This window comes from Pinus tabuliformis, chromosome 9, assembly GCF_031772625.1.
Source record: "Pinus tabuliformis cultivar Carrire ecotype Pingquan chromosome 9, CPIR1, whole genome shotgun sequence".
Taxonomy (NCBI): domain Eukaryota; kingdom Viridiplantae; phylum Streptophyta; class Pinopsida; order Pinales; family Pinaceae; genus Pinus; species Pinus tabuliformis.
Window position 1 is genome coordinate 195,056,283 of NC_142307.1, and position 18,374 is coordinate 195,074,656.

The 18,374-nt window shown below is 39.2% G+C and overlaps 1 protein-coding gene across 2 annotated transcripts in view; it reads right to left on the bottom strand.

Annotated features, from left to right (window-relative positions):
- Positions 1 to 222: 222 nt before the first annotated feature.
- The window catches only part of LOC149147807 (LIM domain-containing protein HDR3-like), a 59,233-nt gene continuing 41,081 nt past the window's right edge, over positions 223 to 18,374 (bottom strand). For both annotated transcript variants that reach the window (XM_089445867.1, XM_089445868.1), the window contains 2 exons: positions 13,108 to 13,166; positions 223 to 1,081 (listed from right to left, as the gene is read on the bottom strand). In XM_089445867.1, the coding sequence (XP_089301993.1) occupies positions 765 to 1,081; positions 13,108 to 13,166 (376 nt within the window). In that variant the 3' untranslated portion in view covers positions 223 to 764. The remainder of the gene's footprint in view (positions 1,082 to 13,107; positions 13,167 to 18,374) is intronic.

An 18,374-nucleotide genomic window follows, 5' to 3' on the forward strand; every position in this document is an offset into this window, starting at 1 on the left:
TTCAAAACATGCTATATTACGTCTTATCAGACAATAGACCAAGCTTTATATCTCGCAAACAAAAACAATCTTTTATTATTTAGATTATATTTTCACTGTGTAAATCACAGGGACTTGTAAGGTTGTCATAAACAAAGTTCAAACTTCATGCCTTGCCCGACTCAAGTGCTGAACCTGGATAACATCAACACTGTGAACACGTACATTCAACACTTATACCTCTTGATACTAATTTACTTCAATATTAATAATTTCACTGAGACAGTGAACTAATAATAAATCCATAGAGAAAAACGAGTTTGCGTCGCAGCTATACATTTCACTTATATTTCAAATGATCTGAGATTACTGTATATATTATTGAGAACCATATCTCCATAGGATCAAAACGGACTCCGTGACACCTGAAACTTTGGCAGTCTGAGAATTTATTCTTGTTGAAAAAACTGAATTACATACAGGATTTTGATACACTGCTGGCAGAAGATGCTTTGATGCTTGTATCACTCCGAATTCTCTTGAAGCGCCTTTTGCATCTTAAATCATGGTAAATATATTTTGACATAGCAAATTGTCTTGAATATGATTTCCAAAGTAATCTTGAATTGCTGATACAAGTACGCTTTGAATACTTGCAATCAATGTTCAAAATTATTTGATAAGATACATCGAATAGGGTGGAAACTTTTGCCCACTGAATGCAAACATGGAGATGATGAATATCATCTCCTTTTAAGTTACACCATCTTTACATGCCTCAGAACTTATAGAGGAAAGTTTCCTGTCAAACGAATATGATCCAATGTTCGGCGTAGACCATACTGAACTACAGCTGCATTACCCAATCTAAAACCTTCTCCATATGCCGGTGATGTGTCCGCTGAAATCTGGTGCATGAAGAACTCCCCAAGTTTCTTTTCAAATTGAGACCTATTTGCCTTTTTTGATGAAGAGGAAGAAGCTCCCGTTGATGTTGAAGCTACATTGCTGCTTGATCCTGCCATGACCTCTGACTCTAGCCACATATGAGAAAGCACTTGACAGATTCCCTCCTCAACCTCAGGGCTGAGATTACGAAAGCCTGTAAATGAAACATGTTATAGCAAGTAAAATTCTTTGAAGCAGCAATAATATCAATCTTAAGAAATGTCAAATAGATTACAGTTCTTATTTTGCTTCAACAGGAAAACAAATAGAATTCCAGGAACATATAAAGATAACGTTACCACAAACCAAAGAAACAACAATTGTATAATGTGGTGAAGGGAAGATGTAGGTGACAGAAAACACTCTGCCTACTCCAAAAGTTAAAACGAGAACATGCATACAAACTATTTGTGGTCCATATCAGCATATGGATATTGCATGTGTTTGACCTCTTAATATAGTGGACCATGACCAAGGAGATCACAAAAGGGTGGTTATATGATTGATGATGTGTCTTTTTGCAATTTTGGCTGGTCACTTACATAATAGAATGCAAGTGACAATATCTGCTTCTTTGACTAAGAGTTGGGTTGTAGTGGGATGCAGACTTTGATGAATGGCAATAATCAATATTTGCTATTTGATACAGTTTTACTTTATAGCTACATACAGAAATGTAGATGAGTATTATTGGATGCATTCAATATCTATTGTACCACAACGTAAATACTCATAATGATTAGCAGAAGCCCTAAAACTCTAAAAGTTTATGGCAGAGTTTTCAACAAAATACTCACCTTTAAAAGATAACTGAATGTCAGATTCTTTATTTCATATTCCTGAAAAATAACATGTGGCATCTTAATAGATACACAACATCTGAATTATGAAATATTCAGGTGAAACCTGGTCAAACTGTCCCTGGATTCCAAACATTGTATCTCAACCAAAGAGGACCATACACAATATGCTTCAAGAAAGCAAAACACTAGTAATAATAATTCTTCCCTGTCATCTATAGCATATATATAAACTCCCTTTTGTGGACATATTGGAATTATGACCCTAGCTAAACTTCACACAATTTATTGCTTAAGAGCCAAACTGCCAATGCACATGATAAAATTGGGCACATTTGGACCACATGAAAAAATATGCACTCCAGTAACACAGGATGTAACAAGATTGTGTAGCACAGAGATATGTGTGCAATAAAAATTCTACATTCTTTGAGCATCTTGTGGGTATATTGTGCCCCTTAAGGATTCGTTCCAGACCTGAGGAAGTTGTGGGATTACACTTGAGAATGGCAAGGTTAGGTTTCTGTCCTCTGCAAGTTCCAAAGGGTTATAAGCCTGTGGAAACACTACAACGTTAGATTTTAGGCCATCAGGCTGCATACATAAAAGCAGACAGGGATTAGTTAGTTGGAGGCCCCCATGTTGTACCACAAGATTAGGTTGCAGACTGACAGGCTGCAGAAGACTAAACACCCCATAAGGTTGTGTTGCAGGTTAAAGGATGCATCACAGGGTTTGTGAAGATTGAAGAGAGTGGAAGAAAAAACAGATCAACAGGAAAATGAAGTGGAAGAGATCAAGAGGGAAGCTGAAAATATATATGTAACAGATGTAATTTGTATTTGATATGTAATTGCAGTGTATTTATAGAAAAGCTTTTGATAGTGAATATGTAAGAACCAATATGATTGCGTTGCGTACTTGCCATCAATGAAATATTGAAATGCATATTTGCACTGATTCTCGGTGTTCCATGTGATGTGTTGTACTTGGATAGAATGTTCTTCAATTGTTAAATAGAGTTGCTATGTGTTCTGTAAGTGAATTTGCTTTAACGAGCTAAGGATGGGTACACTATCATGGGCAATCACTTTTGCATGAATGTGAAGAGTATAAGTTGAAAATACAATTGTATTGCTCGTCTTGCTTGAACGAGAGTGAACACAAACTGGGAAGCTCAGACTTCGGACTTGTGATTGATTTGTTAACTGAGTCATACTGACTCTTCTAACTCGTCCTGCCTCAATTAGAAACTGAAGCTCACTAACTCATCATTTTTCAAATATAAACTCGCACTTGGAGATAAACAAAACAGAGCCTTCAACTCCTGCGCATGAGCATTTTTTTTGTTTTTTGTTTTTTTTTGTAAATAAGATTTAAGTTGTATTACTATAAAAAGGAGGTATTTACATAAGTTGGTTTGTGCGAGTCAGAGTCTCCAGCACAAGAGCCAACGACCCTGGCTATTCTGACAGTTAACTGGACATAGTTACAATGTGACTATACAAAATATACGTTTTGCTTACTTAGAGAGTTAAAGAGATCAGTACAAGGTGAGAAACTCGAGTGACCTTCATGTTAGAGAAACAGGGCAGTGAAATCTGGCACACCATGCCTAAACTCCATAGTCAATCATTTTACTAATCAAGCTAACATATTTAGAGATATAATTTGGATAGGAGCACAATATCACAATGCAAGGAGATACTCACACAAACAAAGCACAAGGCAAGCTTAAAAGCAGATTGCCAGAACTGTATACATAGTTTGCACTCGTTTGCATTACTACATCTAGGCTACAAAAGTGTGTGGAGTGTGATCAAAGTTGACAGCGTCTTACAATAAGATACAATGAAGTGGGTGACAGATCAATTTAAAGGCCTACAAAAGTACATAAAAAGTACAATTTTAGTATATAGTTCACATGTTCATTAGACCAAGTCTCATCACAATTTCAGCTTAACTTATTGTGGGTTGAAATCTTCTCATAAGATTGCCCTGTTACTTTCTTGTTACCAGGCTGAAAACAGTAGCCTAATATCAAAAGAAAACAGTTATTCCATTCAGTATTACAATATACATTCAAGGGCCAACAAGAAGCTTGAAATTATCTGTTGTATATGCTAATGTGCAATCAAAAGTGACTTTCCTGACCCTATCTTAAACTGTGGCAACCTACTGTGCAGATTTTGTACCCATGGTGTCGCATTGGATCAACCGCTGAGTTTTTAGATTTTTACACATTCAGTTACATTTAGTAAATTACTATATTTAGTATATTCCACCTTCCTCTATACAAAAAATGCACTAGCACCCCAGGCTTGTAAATGGGTGAGAAAATTAGAACATATATTTATCTCAATTCCATATAAGAATTGTTGGGTTGATATTCTGCCACTATAAATTCATTCAACAACAGAACAAAGAAATTAGCATCAACATGAACAGGTAGAAACATACCACATGGATGTTCAAGATTAGCGATAAAGGTTTAGGCATGAGATTGATTGTGAACACAACATGGAAGGCATCCACTAAATAGTTGTCAGACAATTGAGAATCCTGTGAAAAGAACAACCCCGAGAATTTGGGAGCAGATTTATTTTGTCTAGAATGAAATAAATGTTGATGTTTGTAACATAGGACAGGAACTTCTGCACAGGTCTAGGTGTCAAGACATGTGGAAGTCATCCAAACCCTTCAACCTTAGTAATTTACTTTAATTAAACGAATTATTAAAGGAAGCGTTTTTTATCAAAATGAATTTAATCTGATGAAATGTAAATATTTCTACATTAATGAATTAGATGAATTTTAACATTGATCTTAAGTGAGGTGAGATGAAGATCTGATATCAACCATCAATCACTTTGGAGATTAAGATTAATGGATTTGGTCAATAACTCAAAATTATAAAAGCAAGGCTAGGTGAAGGACAAAGCAATTAGAGACAATGAGAGATTGAGTCACAAAGGACTAATTCAAGGAGAACACAGCAGGGGTGATAAAGGATCTTCATCCAGTGTTCAGGCTATGGCAGGAAAGGAGACAGCGCAGCAGTGAGGATAATTCCAGCGGCAGAAAAAAAGGTGGTCATTGTAAAGCACAAGTCAAGGCCATACTATATTTATGGGACCAATCACAGCAGCTGAGGGGTACAGCAGTAGAGGCTGTACTCAGTCGTACAAGTAGCAGCTCACAGAAAGAGCAGTAAAGCAGGCCATATGCGTGCTGAGAACATATGCAGGCTATCGGCGGTGCCGAGGGTTTCTACCAAGCTGTATGAGGGTCATACAGAACAGCACAAGTGCAGATTGGATATCTTCAGGAGCAGATTTGCCAGGTTCTAAATTGCTGTAATTTTCCAATATTTCTCTTTGGGCCATTTTTCTAGGAAGGAAGCCCTTGTATGCTAAAATAATATTTTAATGATCATCAGATTTGAAGGGCAGAAATATTTTCTATGTTATTGTGAAATTGATTTCATTTTCTTCCTCTGGTTATTTTATTTAGTAGTTTAAAATTCCAGTAGTGCATTTTAATCGGTAAGTCGTAATTTAAATTAATTAACAAGGAAATTGCCATGAAGTAATTTGTCAGTTTACTGGGGTTTGGAAATTTAACATGGTATCAAAGCTTTCACTCTGAGAAGGAGCCCAATTTCAAGTTTTTACAGCAAATCAGCCAGCAGTGAGATTGCTGGAGGCCATACGCTCCAGGAAGGCCATACCAGGCAAATCGATCGGCTGAGGATTCAGCAGTTTGCAGCAGATCTGTTAAATCTGCAAGGAGATCTTAGCAGATCTATAAACCAGCAATAAAATTCTTATAGGTGCTTGAAGTAATAAGAACAGGGTAGTTTTTTGTTCATATCTAAACATGGCAGCAGCAAGCCTAAGGTTTGAAGACAAGTTGGATGGAGATTCAAACTTCCTGTTTTGGAAGGCAAGAGTCACCTTACTTTTGAAAGAAAATGACCTTTGGAAGATTGTTAACAAGGTAATTCCTTCACTGAAAGACACAGTGCAATTTGCAGTTCATGAGAAGAAAGGGCATCAGAGCCTAGTGGGTAATCATGGATGCAATGAATGATCATTTGATCCCTCACTTGTCTAAGAAGTAGTCAACCAGAGAAATGTTCAAGGCTCTAGTGAACTTACTCTAGAGTGATAACATGAAAAGGAAGATGATTTTGACAAATAAGCTTAGATGCATGCATATGTCAAGATCTGACAATGTTACCAGAGACCACGTGAGGATCACACAGAGCTTGCAGCAATTGAGGAGAACGTAGATGAAAAACTAGTTAATACAGCACTGAATAGTTCTCCAAAGCTTTGGGAAGTTGGAACCATTTGTCAAGGGTATCTGCGCTCGGGAACACCTTCCCAATTTTGAGAGGCTTTGGGATGACTACATCCAAGAAGAAGCTCGGGAGGAATCTAAAGCCAGCAAGCAAGGAGGAGGAGAAGAATACCTGGCCCTTGTCAGTGAGGAAAGAAAGGGCAAAGGAAAGGATTCGAACAAGAGACTTAAAGCTAAGGAATTATCCTCAACCAAGGAATAATAAAGACTTGAGCAATATGCCACAAGAATATACATTATGCATCTCAATGTCCAGAGAAGAAGGGTAAGGGGAAAACGCAGCAGGTAGCAGCATCAGCAAAAACTCAATTAGATGAGTTTGCTACGAAGTTTGAAAAGAACTTCTCATAATTTCTTGCCATTCTACCAGCACAATCACCAAGAGTGCATGGTACCTAGACACTAGTGCACCACATCACATGACAAAAGCATCGGAGCTAATTAACAATCTAATGGGAAGGACTCAAATGTTTATGAGGAGCTTGGTGATGATGCCAAGTATGTAATGAAGGGAGAGGGAACAATCTTATTCCAACACGCGTCACGTGGTTCACTGGAGGCCCAAGACGTGCTATATGTCCCAAAATTGAAAAAGAATTTGCTCTCAGTCTCGGCTACGGGGGACAGGGGTTTTGTCATCATGTTTAAGAAAGGGCGAGTACTCATTGATCCCGAGGGATCTGGCCCAGACACGATAGTGGTCATTGGGGATAGAGAGGGCAATTTATTCACGCTGCAAGGTAATCCAATTCAAGCCCTGGTACATGACAATGGCAATGACAACCTGTGTGAGTTATGGCACAAGAGAATGGGGCACCTGCATGACAGGGCGCTGTCAATTCTAAGGGAGAGTGTCACTGATCTCCCAAAATTCAGTATTGAGAAACAAGGCATGTGTAGAGGGTGTGCACTTGGCAAGAATGCATCATTGACTCTAACCAGTGAGAGTAGGTCCAAAGGCATCTTGGATCTCATTCATGCAAATGTGAGTGGGTCAATGTCAATAACATCAATACAGGGAGTGTCATACTATGTGACATTCATTGATGCTTACTCTAGGAAGACATGGATTTACTTCATGAAGACAAAAGATGAGGTATTTAGTCGGTTTCGGGAGTTCAAAGCTCTCATGGAGAACCAAACATGAAGTAAGATCAAGGTCTTAAGGTCCGATAATGGGGGTGAGTACCCTTCCAATAACTTCAAGGACCCTCGCAAGGAGGAAGGGATCAAGAGGGAGTTGATAACTTGATAGTCTCATACAACCCACAGCAGAATTGGGTTGCAGAGAGAGAATCAACCCATCATCAAAGCTACCAACGTTATGATACATGACCAGGATTTGCCTATGTCTCTTTGGGTATGGGCATGTAATATGACAGTTTATATTCAAAACAAGGATCCTCACAAGATATTAGGGGACAAGACTCCAAAGGAAACTTTCACTAGGGTGAAACTAGAGATAGAACACTTTAGGATCTTTGATTGTCTAGTGTACATCCATGTGCCTATGGAGAAGAGGGCAAAGTTGGAGCCTTCAAGAGAGAAGGACATATTTGTGGGGTACAGAAAAACTTCAAAAACTTATGGGATCTTCATTTCAGTGAAGAGGAAGACAGTTGTGAGTAGAGATGTGAAGTTCGAGGAGAACATGGCATCTAGGATGTCACATGACCCACTAACAATGGTAGAGGATGAGGAAGAGGAGGCTCTGAAGGATGAAAAGTGTTCAACAGCTTCCAATTCAGGGGGTCAGACTTCATGTGGGGAGGAGGATTTTGTAGCTCCTCCTAGCTCTATCAAGAGATCCAGGTGGTTTATGCAGACATTGAAGGACACTTAAGAGCATGTTGAGGCTCCTAGGAGCACATTCAGGGTGAGCAGGGCTTTGAAGAAGTTTCCAAACTATATGGCACGATAAGTACCATCACAGAAACCAGCAAGTTTGGAGGAAGGACATGATGGAGGAAGATATTTGGGACATTGTGCCAAGACCGGGGGGAAAGCCAATTCCAGGTGGCTCTTCAAGATGTTCCTTCCTCACTAAGAGGGAGTGTTGATATTTTGTAGCATTGGACAAGAACTTCACACCGGTCTAGGTGTGAAGATGCGCAAAGGTCATCCTAAACCTTAACCTTAGTAATTCATTTTAATTAAAGGAACTATTTAAGTGTTGTTTATAAAAGAATCTAATGAAATGCAAAGATTTTTATGTTAGTGAATTAGATGAATCTTAACTGTTGATCTCAAGTGAGGTGAGAACTAATCTCAATAGCCAATCAATTTGGAGATTAGCATTAATGGATTCGGTCAATAACTCAAAATTATAAAAGCAAGACTAGGTGAATGAGAAAATAATAAGATACATTGAATGATTGAATCACAAAGGATGGTGATTCGACAAGCGTCGAGAACACAGCGGGGCAATAAAGGATCTTCATCCAATGTTCAGGCTAAGGGAGGAAAGGAATCAGGGAACCAGCGAATATAATTCCAGCAGTGTTAATTTTAGGTATGTTCTATGCTAGAGCAATTTATTTCAATTTCTTTTCCACATTAGCAATCACATCAGCATAAAGTAAACTGTAGATAGAACATAAATATAAATCGCAGAAGACAAGCCAAGACAAGAGGACACAAGATGTGGTGCTAGCCAGGGACAAACCCCACAATGTGGGGAAACCCTTGATCAATTCTTCTTTTATGTTCTTCAAAGTTCAGCAGAGAAAGTGAGAGAGATAGTACATTTACAATAGAAGTCAATCACTTTGACTTTTGATATCGACATGAGATCAGTTGAAGACATATTGCTTCAACTGATTCTCTAAGGTGACTCGTTCACCTATCATAGTGTTGCATCTCGTCTATTTACTGCACATTACCATGTGACACCTTGCTGTACTGTCACATGTGTTGGACCTTGATGTTGAGTTGCTCTCATCTTCATGTTGCTCATCATGTTGCATCTTCCATGGTCTTACATCATCAAGTTGCCCATGCTCATGATCTCATTCATCATTATGTTGCCCATGCTCATATCATCATGTTGCTTATTATGATGCCCATTATCTCATACATCATGTTGCCTATTATGCTGCCCATGCTCATATCATCATGCTGCTTATTATGTTGCCCATTATCTCATACCTCATGCTGTCTTCCTTCGGCTGTTACGGCAATTCCCGGTAGTTCCGGCTTTTTCGGCAATTCCGGCTTTTCCGACAGTTTCGAAAGTTCCGGCATTTCCGGCTTTTCTGGCTTTTTTGGCTTTTCCGGTATTTCCGGCTTTTCTGGCGTTTCTGACTTTTCCGACAGTTCCGACTTTTCCGACAATTCCAGCTTTTCCGACTTTTCTGGCAGTTCCAGCTTTCCAACTTTTCCGGCAGTTCTGGCTTTTCCGGCTTTTCTGGCTTTTCCTTAGGATCTCTCCTCCTAATAAAACCCAAAGACAAGTAGAGAGAGGAAGAGATCCAGGTGTGTGTAGAAATGACTTGAAGTCCTCTTCTATTTATACTAAAACGTAGAGGTTGAATAGACATGACTATTGGGCTTCTGAGCCTACATAAGTTGTTGGCCGACTTAACAATTTGTCCATAACATAAATAAATTCATAACTTCATAAATACTTATCAGAATCAGATGATCTTTAGATCAATCCTACACCTCTCAATGAGAGGGGTCCAATAAAAATATCAACTACCATAAATAATATGACCCACATGGAGTTTGGCCCTAGTTGCCAATTTTAACACTCCCTCTCAACTAGGGAGAACTCCATCCGCTAATCCATATGTCCAACTGTGCTATCTTTGCCATCAATGCCCTGCACTGCTCTGCTCAGCTCTGCTAGCTCTTCTGCTCAACTCTGCTAGCTCTAGCCTGCTCTGTTGGCTTAGTTGGCTCTGCTCAGCTCTGTTGGCTCTGCTGGCTTTGCTCTGTTGGCTCTGCTGGCTCTACTCTGCTCAACTTAGCTCTGCTGAACCATGAAGAAGAAGAATTGATCGAGAATGTGTCATACCATTCTCCACTGACCCGAAGTCAGTCTCAGAGTGTGTACCACTGGTCCCAAACTAGTCCTCAACTGACCCGAAGTTAGTGTCATAGTAGATACAACTCCTACCGTTGGTCCCAGGCTAGTCCTCAACCGACCCAAAGTCAGTGTCATAGTGGGTACAACTCCTACTACTGGTCCCAGACCAGTACTCATTGATCCCAGATCAATGAAGGTCATCCTAGCATAGGGAGTATGGTAGATATAGCGATGCGTCCATCGGTACTACTATGGTCCCTATCCTCATTTCCCTACTCATTGATCAGATGAGAGGTACTTCCCATGAGTCCCAGACTGCATGGGTAGGATGCCTCGACAAGAGAACTTAATCAATCCTATCCTCGCAGGAGAACTGATCATCCTGCTATGCAATCGCCATGGAGAACACATCATCCAAGCCTCACACGAGAACTAATCATCCTGCTACACAATCATCATGGAGAACACATCCTCCAGACCTCACAAGAAAACTAAACATCCTGCTACACAATCATCATGGAGAACACATCATCCAGACCTCACAGGAGAATTAATCATCCTACTACACAATCATGGAAAACACATCATCCAGACCTCACAGGAGAGCGAATCATCTTGTCCCACAAGAGAGCGAATCATCTTGTTCACCGGAGAGTGAATCATCCTGTCCACAGGAGAACAAATCATTTTTTCCACAAGAAATCGAATCATCTTGTCCATAGGAGAGTGAATCATCCTGTCCACAGGAGAGCGAATCATCCTGTCCCAGTGTGCACCACCAAGGGAGGGTGAGTTACCCTGTGGTCGTATGTTGCTCCAGTAAGAATCTCAAGCCCCTAGAGCTCCCAGAGCTCAATGTATGCAACATGCAGGACCCTTTTACAAGGGTCCCTCAACGACTCCAAGTCGTTCGAGAAATCACAAATTTGATCTTTCCCCGGGGCTCTGACAAAGTGTAGCGACCTATACATCATCTCAGTGCGATGGAGCCTCCTTGCTCATCGACTTACCATATCCTAGATAAGGCAGTATCTGATGTCTATCTACTGGAGCAATCACTGAATACAGGTTTCCTCAATAATCGAATCCCACCTCACAGTGGTATTCATCATGTGTACTCATTGAAGAGTCTCCACAACCAGGGAACTTCATACGAGGTCATACTCGTAGTTATGTATCCAGTCTCGGCGGTACTTATAACAACCGATTTCTGCTCCCTGCTCATCCATGATATCGAAGCAGAATCCAAAGAGAACCAGCACTGAGAAGTGCTCTAGTGATCCTCCACACTGACTGCCCAGTTAGCATTCGAATAATCATGCAATTTTCATATTTCCGGCAGTGTATCTCAATCCATGAGAGATTGTGCCCCGAAGATATCTCAGAGGATTCTAGCACCAATCCAGTGAGGCTCAACCAAATATGAGCTCACCATGCTAACTGCAAAACATATGTCCGGACGGAAGTTCACCAAGAGCATCAACGCGATTGAGTTTATGAAACTTAGAGGCATTTCCCAAATCTGGTCCGACATCACTACCATATAACTTCTTAAATTTAATATCCTCGAGGTAGTCACAAGCTTGCAGTTTATCATTCCACATTCAGAATCCAACTCCCTCTTACTTCTTCAAATGAGAGGGTTAGCACCTGTCAGAAATAGGTCGTCCTTATGAGGTGACAGTATGAGAGGTCTATCATCCACAACCTTCGGGTAATGTTTGGATCGGTTTCACTCCTAGTGAATCACAACTTCATCAAACAGCTATCAATCCTCTCATACTACTCCCATGGTTTTTTGCTTCAAGCCATAAAGGGCTTTCTTCCACCTGTATACATGAAATTCCAATTCATGAATCTCAAACTCCATGGGTTGTTCCAAGCCTGCGGACTTGCGACATGAGGGGAATGGTCCCCTTGTAAGATTTTCCTTCAGTACATCTCAGACATGTACCTTCATGCTCTTTTTGAATTCAAGCATCCCGGCCACCATCCGACTCACAGACCTCCAGTGTTGAGTCAATGGACATGGTCCCTAGTTGACTTGATACAACCCTGAACTCTAAAACATCTTTGAAAAATCTATTTTCAAACACGTACCTTTCCATCAATGACTGCCACCCTAAAACCTTAAACTTCCATTTCCGAGATGGACACCAGGTTCTTCTTGCGATCAAGTACATAAAAGAGATTCTAGGGTTCCTTGCTTTTTTTGAAGAGTCGACCATTTCCTTGATGGCCTGCATTACTTATCATTCCTCTGATCATTGAAGATGTCCCTGGAATGATTGTTATCTTCATCAAGAGATGTAATACAACACAAGTGGAGGACATACCATATTTCTGGGCACCGATCACAGGAGCTGAAGGTTACAGCAGTGGAGGCTGTACTCAGCCATACAAGTATCAGCTCACATAAACAGCAGAAAGGCAGGCCACACGTGGGCCATTCCAGGCCATATACGTGCTGAGGAGACCGTACGCAGGCAACAGGTGTGCTGAGGATTCCTACCAGGCCATACAAGGGCCATATGGAGAACCAAAAGAGCAGATTGGATATCATCAGGGGCAAATTTGCCAGGTTCTAAATTGCTGTAATTTTACAGTATCTCTTTGGGCTATTTTCCAAGGAAGGGAGCCCCGAGATATTATTTTAATGAACAGCAGATTTGAAGGGCAGAAATTTTTTGTGTTGTTGTGAGATTGGTTTCATTTGCTTCCACTAGTTATTTTATTTACCAGAGAAAATCCTAGTAGTGCATTTTATTTAGTAACCTGTGATTTAAATTAATTAATGGCAAGGAAATTACTAGGAAATAATTTGCCAGTTTACTGGAGCTTGGAAATTTAACAAATAAGACAAGAGTACCAAATTTTAAATCCACAAACAGGGATTTTAGTATAAGGAGAAAATAGGTTTACAAGGCCACACAGATCATTGCATAGATAAAATTGAAAAATCAAAAAGTGAAAGAGAAATGTTACCATTCAGGCGCAGCCATCCATGCATCAACTCATGGGCAAGAATAGATCCTGTTAGTAATCTGCATCCCACAAAGAGGGCCGCCATCATTAGAATATATTAAATATCCAAATGATACTGTATCAGTTAAAACATTGGTTCTCTTGTTTCAAATACTAATAATTCAAAGACACCATTTTCCTATATGGGCACAGAATTTAGTTGTTGAAATCAATCTGTTACCAAGATCAATACATTTAGAATGCCTTGATTTAACAGTAAGAAAAAAAAATTATATGAGCAACAAGATAACACACACACACACATATAGCCTAGAGGTGTATAAATACAGTAGCTTTTATTGTTCATACAAATCTCACATGGTTTCTTCTGTATTGAATGGTTGCCATGGAGCATGTTAGGAAAGTGAACCTAGATCCAGATAACCAAAACATGGAAACCCAATGATGTACAGAAAGTAGACGAAACACATGGTAACATGCCTAATAAAAAATGTAAACTTCAAAACAAATTCATACACTTCAAAAAAAGTACAATAAGAAACCAGAATAAGGAACATTTTGAATTAGGATTCAATAATTTCAAGAAAAAGTCTACTAGAAATTAAAACATTAGACATGTGACTGTTTGCGTATATCTTCATAGTTGATACATTGACTCACACAGTTGTATTTTATACAAAGCACATAAAAAATAAGTAATAATTTCGTTGGAACTTCAGGAGTATTTTATGACTACGATGAATTATAAGTTATAACCAACTTGATAACAAATGCCAGATAATGGCTACCCAATAGCTCTACCAAAGCATGCAAATATATTCTCACTGGCTGAACGACCTGAAGACACACAACAGGTGAATGTAAACAAATGAACAAAAAGTGCTCAAAGCAATAATACTAGGAAGGAACAATCCCTTGCATTTTCAACGATTAAAAATAAAAATTAAAAAACACAATTTTTTAAGCACAAATGTTAGAACACAAGATATTCAAATTATTTATGAAAAAACGTTTTGATGTCTAATTTAGATAAGACCAGCAAAAAAGGATAGAGAGAGAGCTCAAAGAAAGATGGTTGAAGCCTCAAGCAGGAAAAAGATTCCTGGGAAGAAATAAAATTTGCAGCTCCAGCAAACACAAGAATAAGATAGGTAAAAGAAACTTCAGCCAAAATGAATGGCAAACAGCTCAAGAGAGATATATGAAGCCTTACAGATATACAAGGAAACAGATGCTAGAATTTGAGAAAAAACAAACATAAATAGTACATATTTATTTAGAATTCAATTTTTACTTCTCTTGTGAGAATTTACTTATAATAAAGCACAATGGGATGAAAGAAACAAAAGTGCAGATTCAAGAATAAGAGAGTACACCCTCTGTTAAAGGACAGAAGTTAGGCAAGAAAGATTGCCAAGAGGATTGGAGTCCTCCACTTGAAAGGATGATAAGGTTCAACAGTGCATCCAAAGGCAAACCTGGTCTGGCAGAGTCAGGACTCTTTAGAATCACCATGGGAACTGTCACTGTGACAATCGAATTCTTGGGAAGAAGAACCAGTAACCATGCTGAACTTGAAGCCCTAGTCATTGGCATTTCAGAAGCACTAAAATATGGAATAAAGAAAGTTATCTCTGAGGGTAACTCTGAAATTGCCATTGATTATCTCAGTGACAAATCCCTCGAGCCATCCTTGAAAATATGCAGCCAAACTGTTTGGATTAGGAATGCTATGGGAAGTTTCAGGGGCTGGATGTTTAAGCATGTTAGAAGAACAGCCAATCAGGTGGTGGATTGGCTAGCAAACCAAGCAATTAACACAAGGGTTGTGCAAAATCTATCTTTCAGAGACCCTCCATGGTCGAAAAAGGGGAATGGAAAGTTGTTTTGGCCAGGTGTATTGCTCAAGGGATACTCTCCACCCCAGTTGAGACCCCATCAACATCATGAATTATATTGATAGGTTGGACATGATTCTGCTATAATTATGGTCCTTGCCTCAAACATTTACCATAAAACCAACCCCTCAACCATAGTAAATGCTCCCTCACTTCTTAGGCAGGGAGAAAAGTAAGGCTTGTCACCTTTGTCTCACTCCATTGTCTTACTACACGCTGTCAATCCTGCCCAGAATCCATCAGCATGGGAGAGCCTAGTAGAAACATGAAATATGGATCCATGGCAGCAGCATGTTGAAATTTAGTAGCTGTGGTCGGTACTTAAGTCAACAAGTCAAAAGAAAAAATTATATATATTTTAAGATTCATGTAGGCTCCATGTTGGACAGGTCGGCCGCACAACTTTAAGAGGGTTTGACCCTTGGGCTAATTCCACTTGATTGAACTTATATATATCGAGAGCTCGTCCTCCTCATTTCATCATCACTTCAACAACTCGGATTACAACAACAAGAAGATTTCTGTTCACACATGCGAAGGAGGAAGAAAACTCTTTGACTAGAGAAGTTTGACTGTCCTATCTCTGTTTGACAAGCCTCGACCTTGGCATATTCTGGCTGCTTTGACTTGGAATCTTTGACTGATTGTTGGAAGAATATTATGAGCATATTCTAGGCATCTTTGACCTAATGTTGACCAAATCCTTGAAGCAAAAGACTGGATGTTGACCACACTTGTTGACTGGCTTTGACCACAGGTCAAACTAGTCAGTTTGACCACATTATTCTGTGGAGCAGCAGGGCCGAAGTTCAGCCCCTTGACCTCAGTTGACCAGGAGCAGCAAAAGGCCAAATTTTGGCCTCTTCAACCAGATTTGACTTGTGAGCAAAAGTTTGATTCTCTCTCTCTTTTGACTTGGTTTGATTTGGAATATGGTATAGTCAATGTGATGATGTTTTGACTGGAAAATCAGATGTACATTTTGATTGAATTGGACAATTTCTCCTAACAAAAGGTTTGTTGAGCTGTTCCCTGGTTTGGGTTTTCCCAGGATAAATTTTTGTGTCTCTTGTGCACCATTTTTTACTGTGATCTCTACTGCCCTACTGTATTAATGGTTGAAATTTTCTTAAGTATAATTGTTTTATGATCTGAAATGTGCTAAAAAAGTAATTGTATCATTGGAAGTAATTATCTGGCAGAAAATTTGTGCTTGATCTAATTAGCACTAGAAAATCAACACAATAAAAGGCTGGCAAGGAGCAGCAGAATAATCCCTTTGATACCGGAGAGTGGTATCGAAATTCCATTGCAAAGGACCCAGGAGCAAGCTCCTCCAAGATGGATATTCAGACACCAAAATGCAATCAGGTATTGAATGAACATATGTTATGCTCTGTGTCAATTTGGCCAGTGGCTTAGGTATCATGAAGGGCGAAACCATTGCCATCAGGCCAGGTTTGAAGAAAAAGCTATTGCTCTGCTTGAGAAATTATGCTCAACTGCATTCTAGAGCAGTTAGAAAAAACAGGAAGAGTAAGAGGTTAGAAGAAAATTTATAATTGCATGGATGTTGTGTTCAAATGGCAACCTCCAGTGTTTATGGAAGAGAAAGCACCTCCAGCTGCAGAGGTGAAGACTTCAGAAGACCCCTCAAATTCCAGCACAGCATGCCAGTCTGTGTAACTTAAGAGATGATAAGTTTCATGTTAACTAGTATATGTAAATTGTTCAATATATAGAAAAGATAGATATCTACAGATGAACCCGATTGATTTTGATCAGAACATAGGTAGTGTAGTGTATAGATTTTGCACGTCAGTATTTACATATGCCTACCCACTAGATATGTCACGGATTGGGCTACTTTTGTGTCGTTAGAAGGCTATTTTGCTTTGGACTAATCTCCCTTCAGTCACATCACGTTAGTCTAGATGCACAACCTCAGGGCTTGTCAAACAGAGATAGGACAGTCAAACATCACGAACAAAGTTCCTAACCTCTCAATGTTGTCCTACACATCAAGAACTTTTTAGTGTCATGAAAATCATATCAATCAAAATTCATGTGAGGAAGTGATGCCTTCCACAAGTTGACCAATCCTATTGAACACCATGATATACTGAATGCTAACTCAACTTTCATTACTCAAACATGTGGAGCTAGTCATGTATGGAAATTCAAAAAGAATCTATAAGGTCCAAAACCCTAACCCTGATTGGGAATTAAGGAATTCAAAAACTCTAACCCTGACCCTAAATGACTATTAGGCTATGTTAAACACTAGGGCACTAGGAAAGGAAGGAGTTTCATTCTTATTGTATTGAGAATTGATCCACAGTAAAGCAGAGCATTGAGAGTGGGATATTGAAGCATAATAGAGTAAGTAGAAGACACTATACAGGTTATACAGGCTATACTGTCTATGCCAACTCAGTAGTGAGTCAACTTTACTTGTATTTGCATTTCATAACCAAGAAAAAAAGAGAGAGGCATATTCCTCACCTTCTAACTGAGTTTTTTCCATATTGGGTTTTCCCGAGGTACATCTTGTGTTTATTATGTGGATGGTGAGTTATTTGCGTAGCTTCTTTTATTTCAATATTTTGTGTGCCATGTTAGTAATATTCAATATGAAATTTAAAGTAAAACATTGAATAATAAGGGATTGCAAAATACTAAAATATTTATTGTGATAAACTATTCTAGTGGAATATCCATGACAGTTTACAAATCATATTGGTATGAAAGCAACTTTCTATGGGGTTTGAGGCTTTTGTGGGAGGTTACAAGATCCAGGAATTGTCGTAAGAAACAAATTTCTAAACCCTGGCCTTGGCAAATGAGTGAAGTAACAATCCAATGGATGAGTCAAAGGATAGATTTTCAAAGCTAAAAGCACAATTCGCCAACATCTCTCACAACATGACCATTCTCATCGCAATGCTAGAGCACAAATTTGGACGTTTCGGGGAGCTTGGTAGCTCTAACTCAGAAGCTAGCTTGAACAGGAAATTTGGAGAAAACAAAGCCCAAGAGTCGAAAAAAGATCCAAAGAAAGAGAGACCAAATTCCAATGCCATCACTTCTTCCCAATCTCTATTTAAAATGGATGTGAAAGTGGACATCAAACCTTACCAGCGTAAAATTGATGTTAAATTGAATCAATGATTGCAATAGTTAGAAGTTTATTTCAGTGCTCATAACATAGGAGAAGAGCAAAAGATTTCATTTGCTAGACTAAAGTTAGAAAGCCATGCCCAAACTTAAGTGGAGAATTCACACAGAAATGTTTAGGTTGGAGGATGATCCCCCAATAACCAAGTGGGAGGTGTTTGAAACCGTCATTAAATTCCAATTTTAACTTAC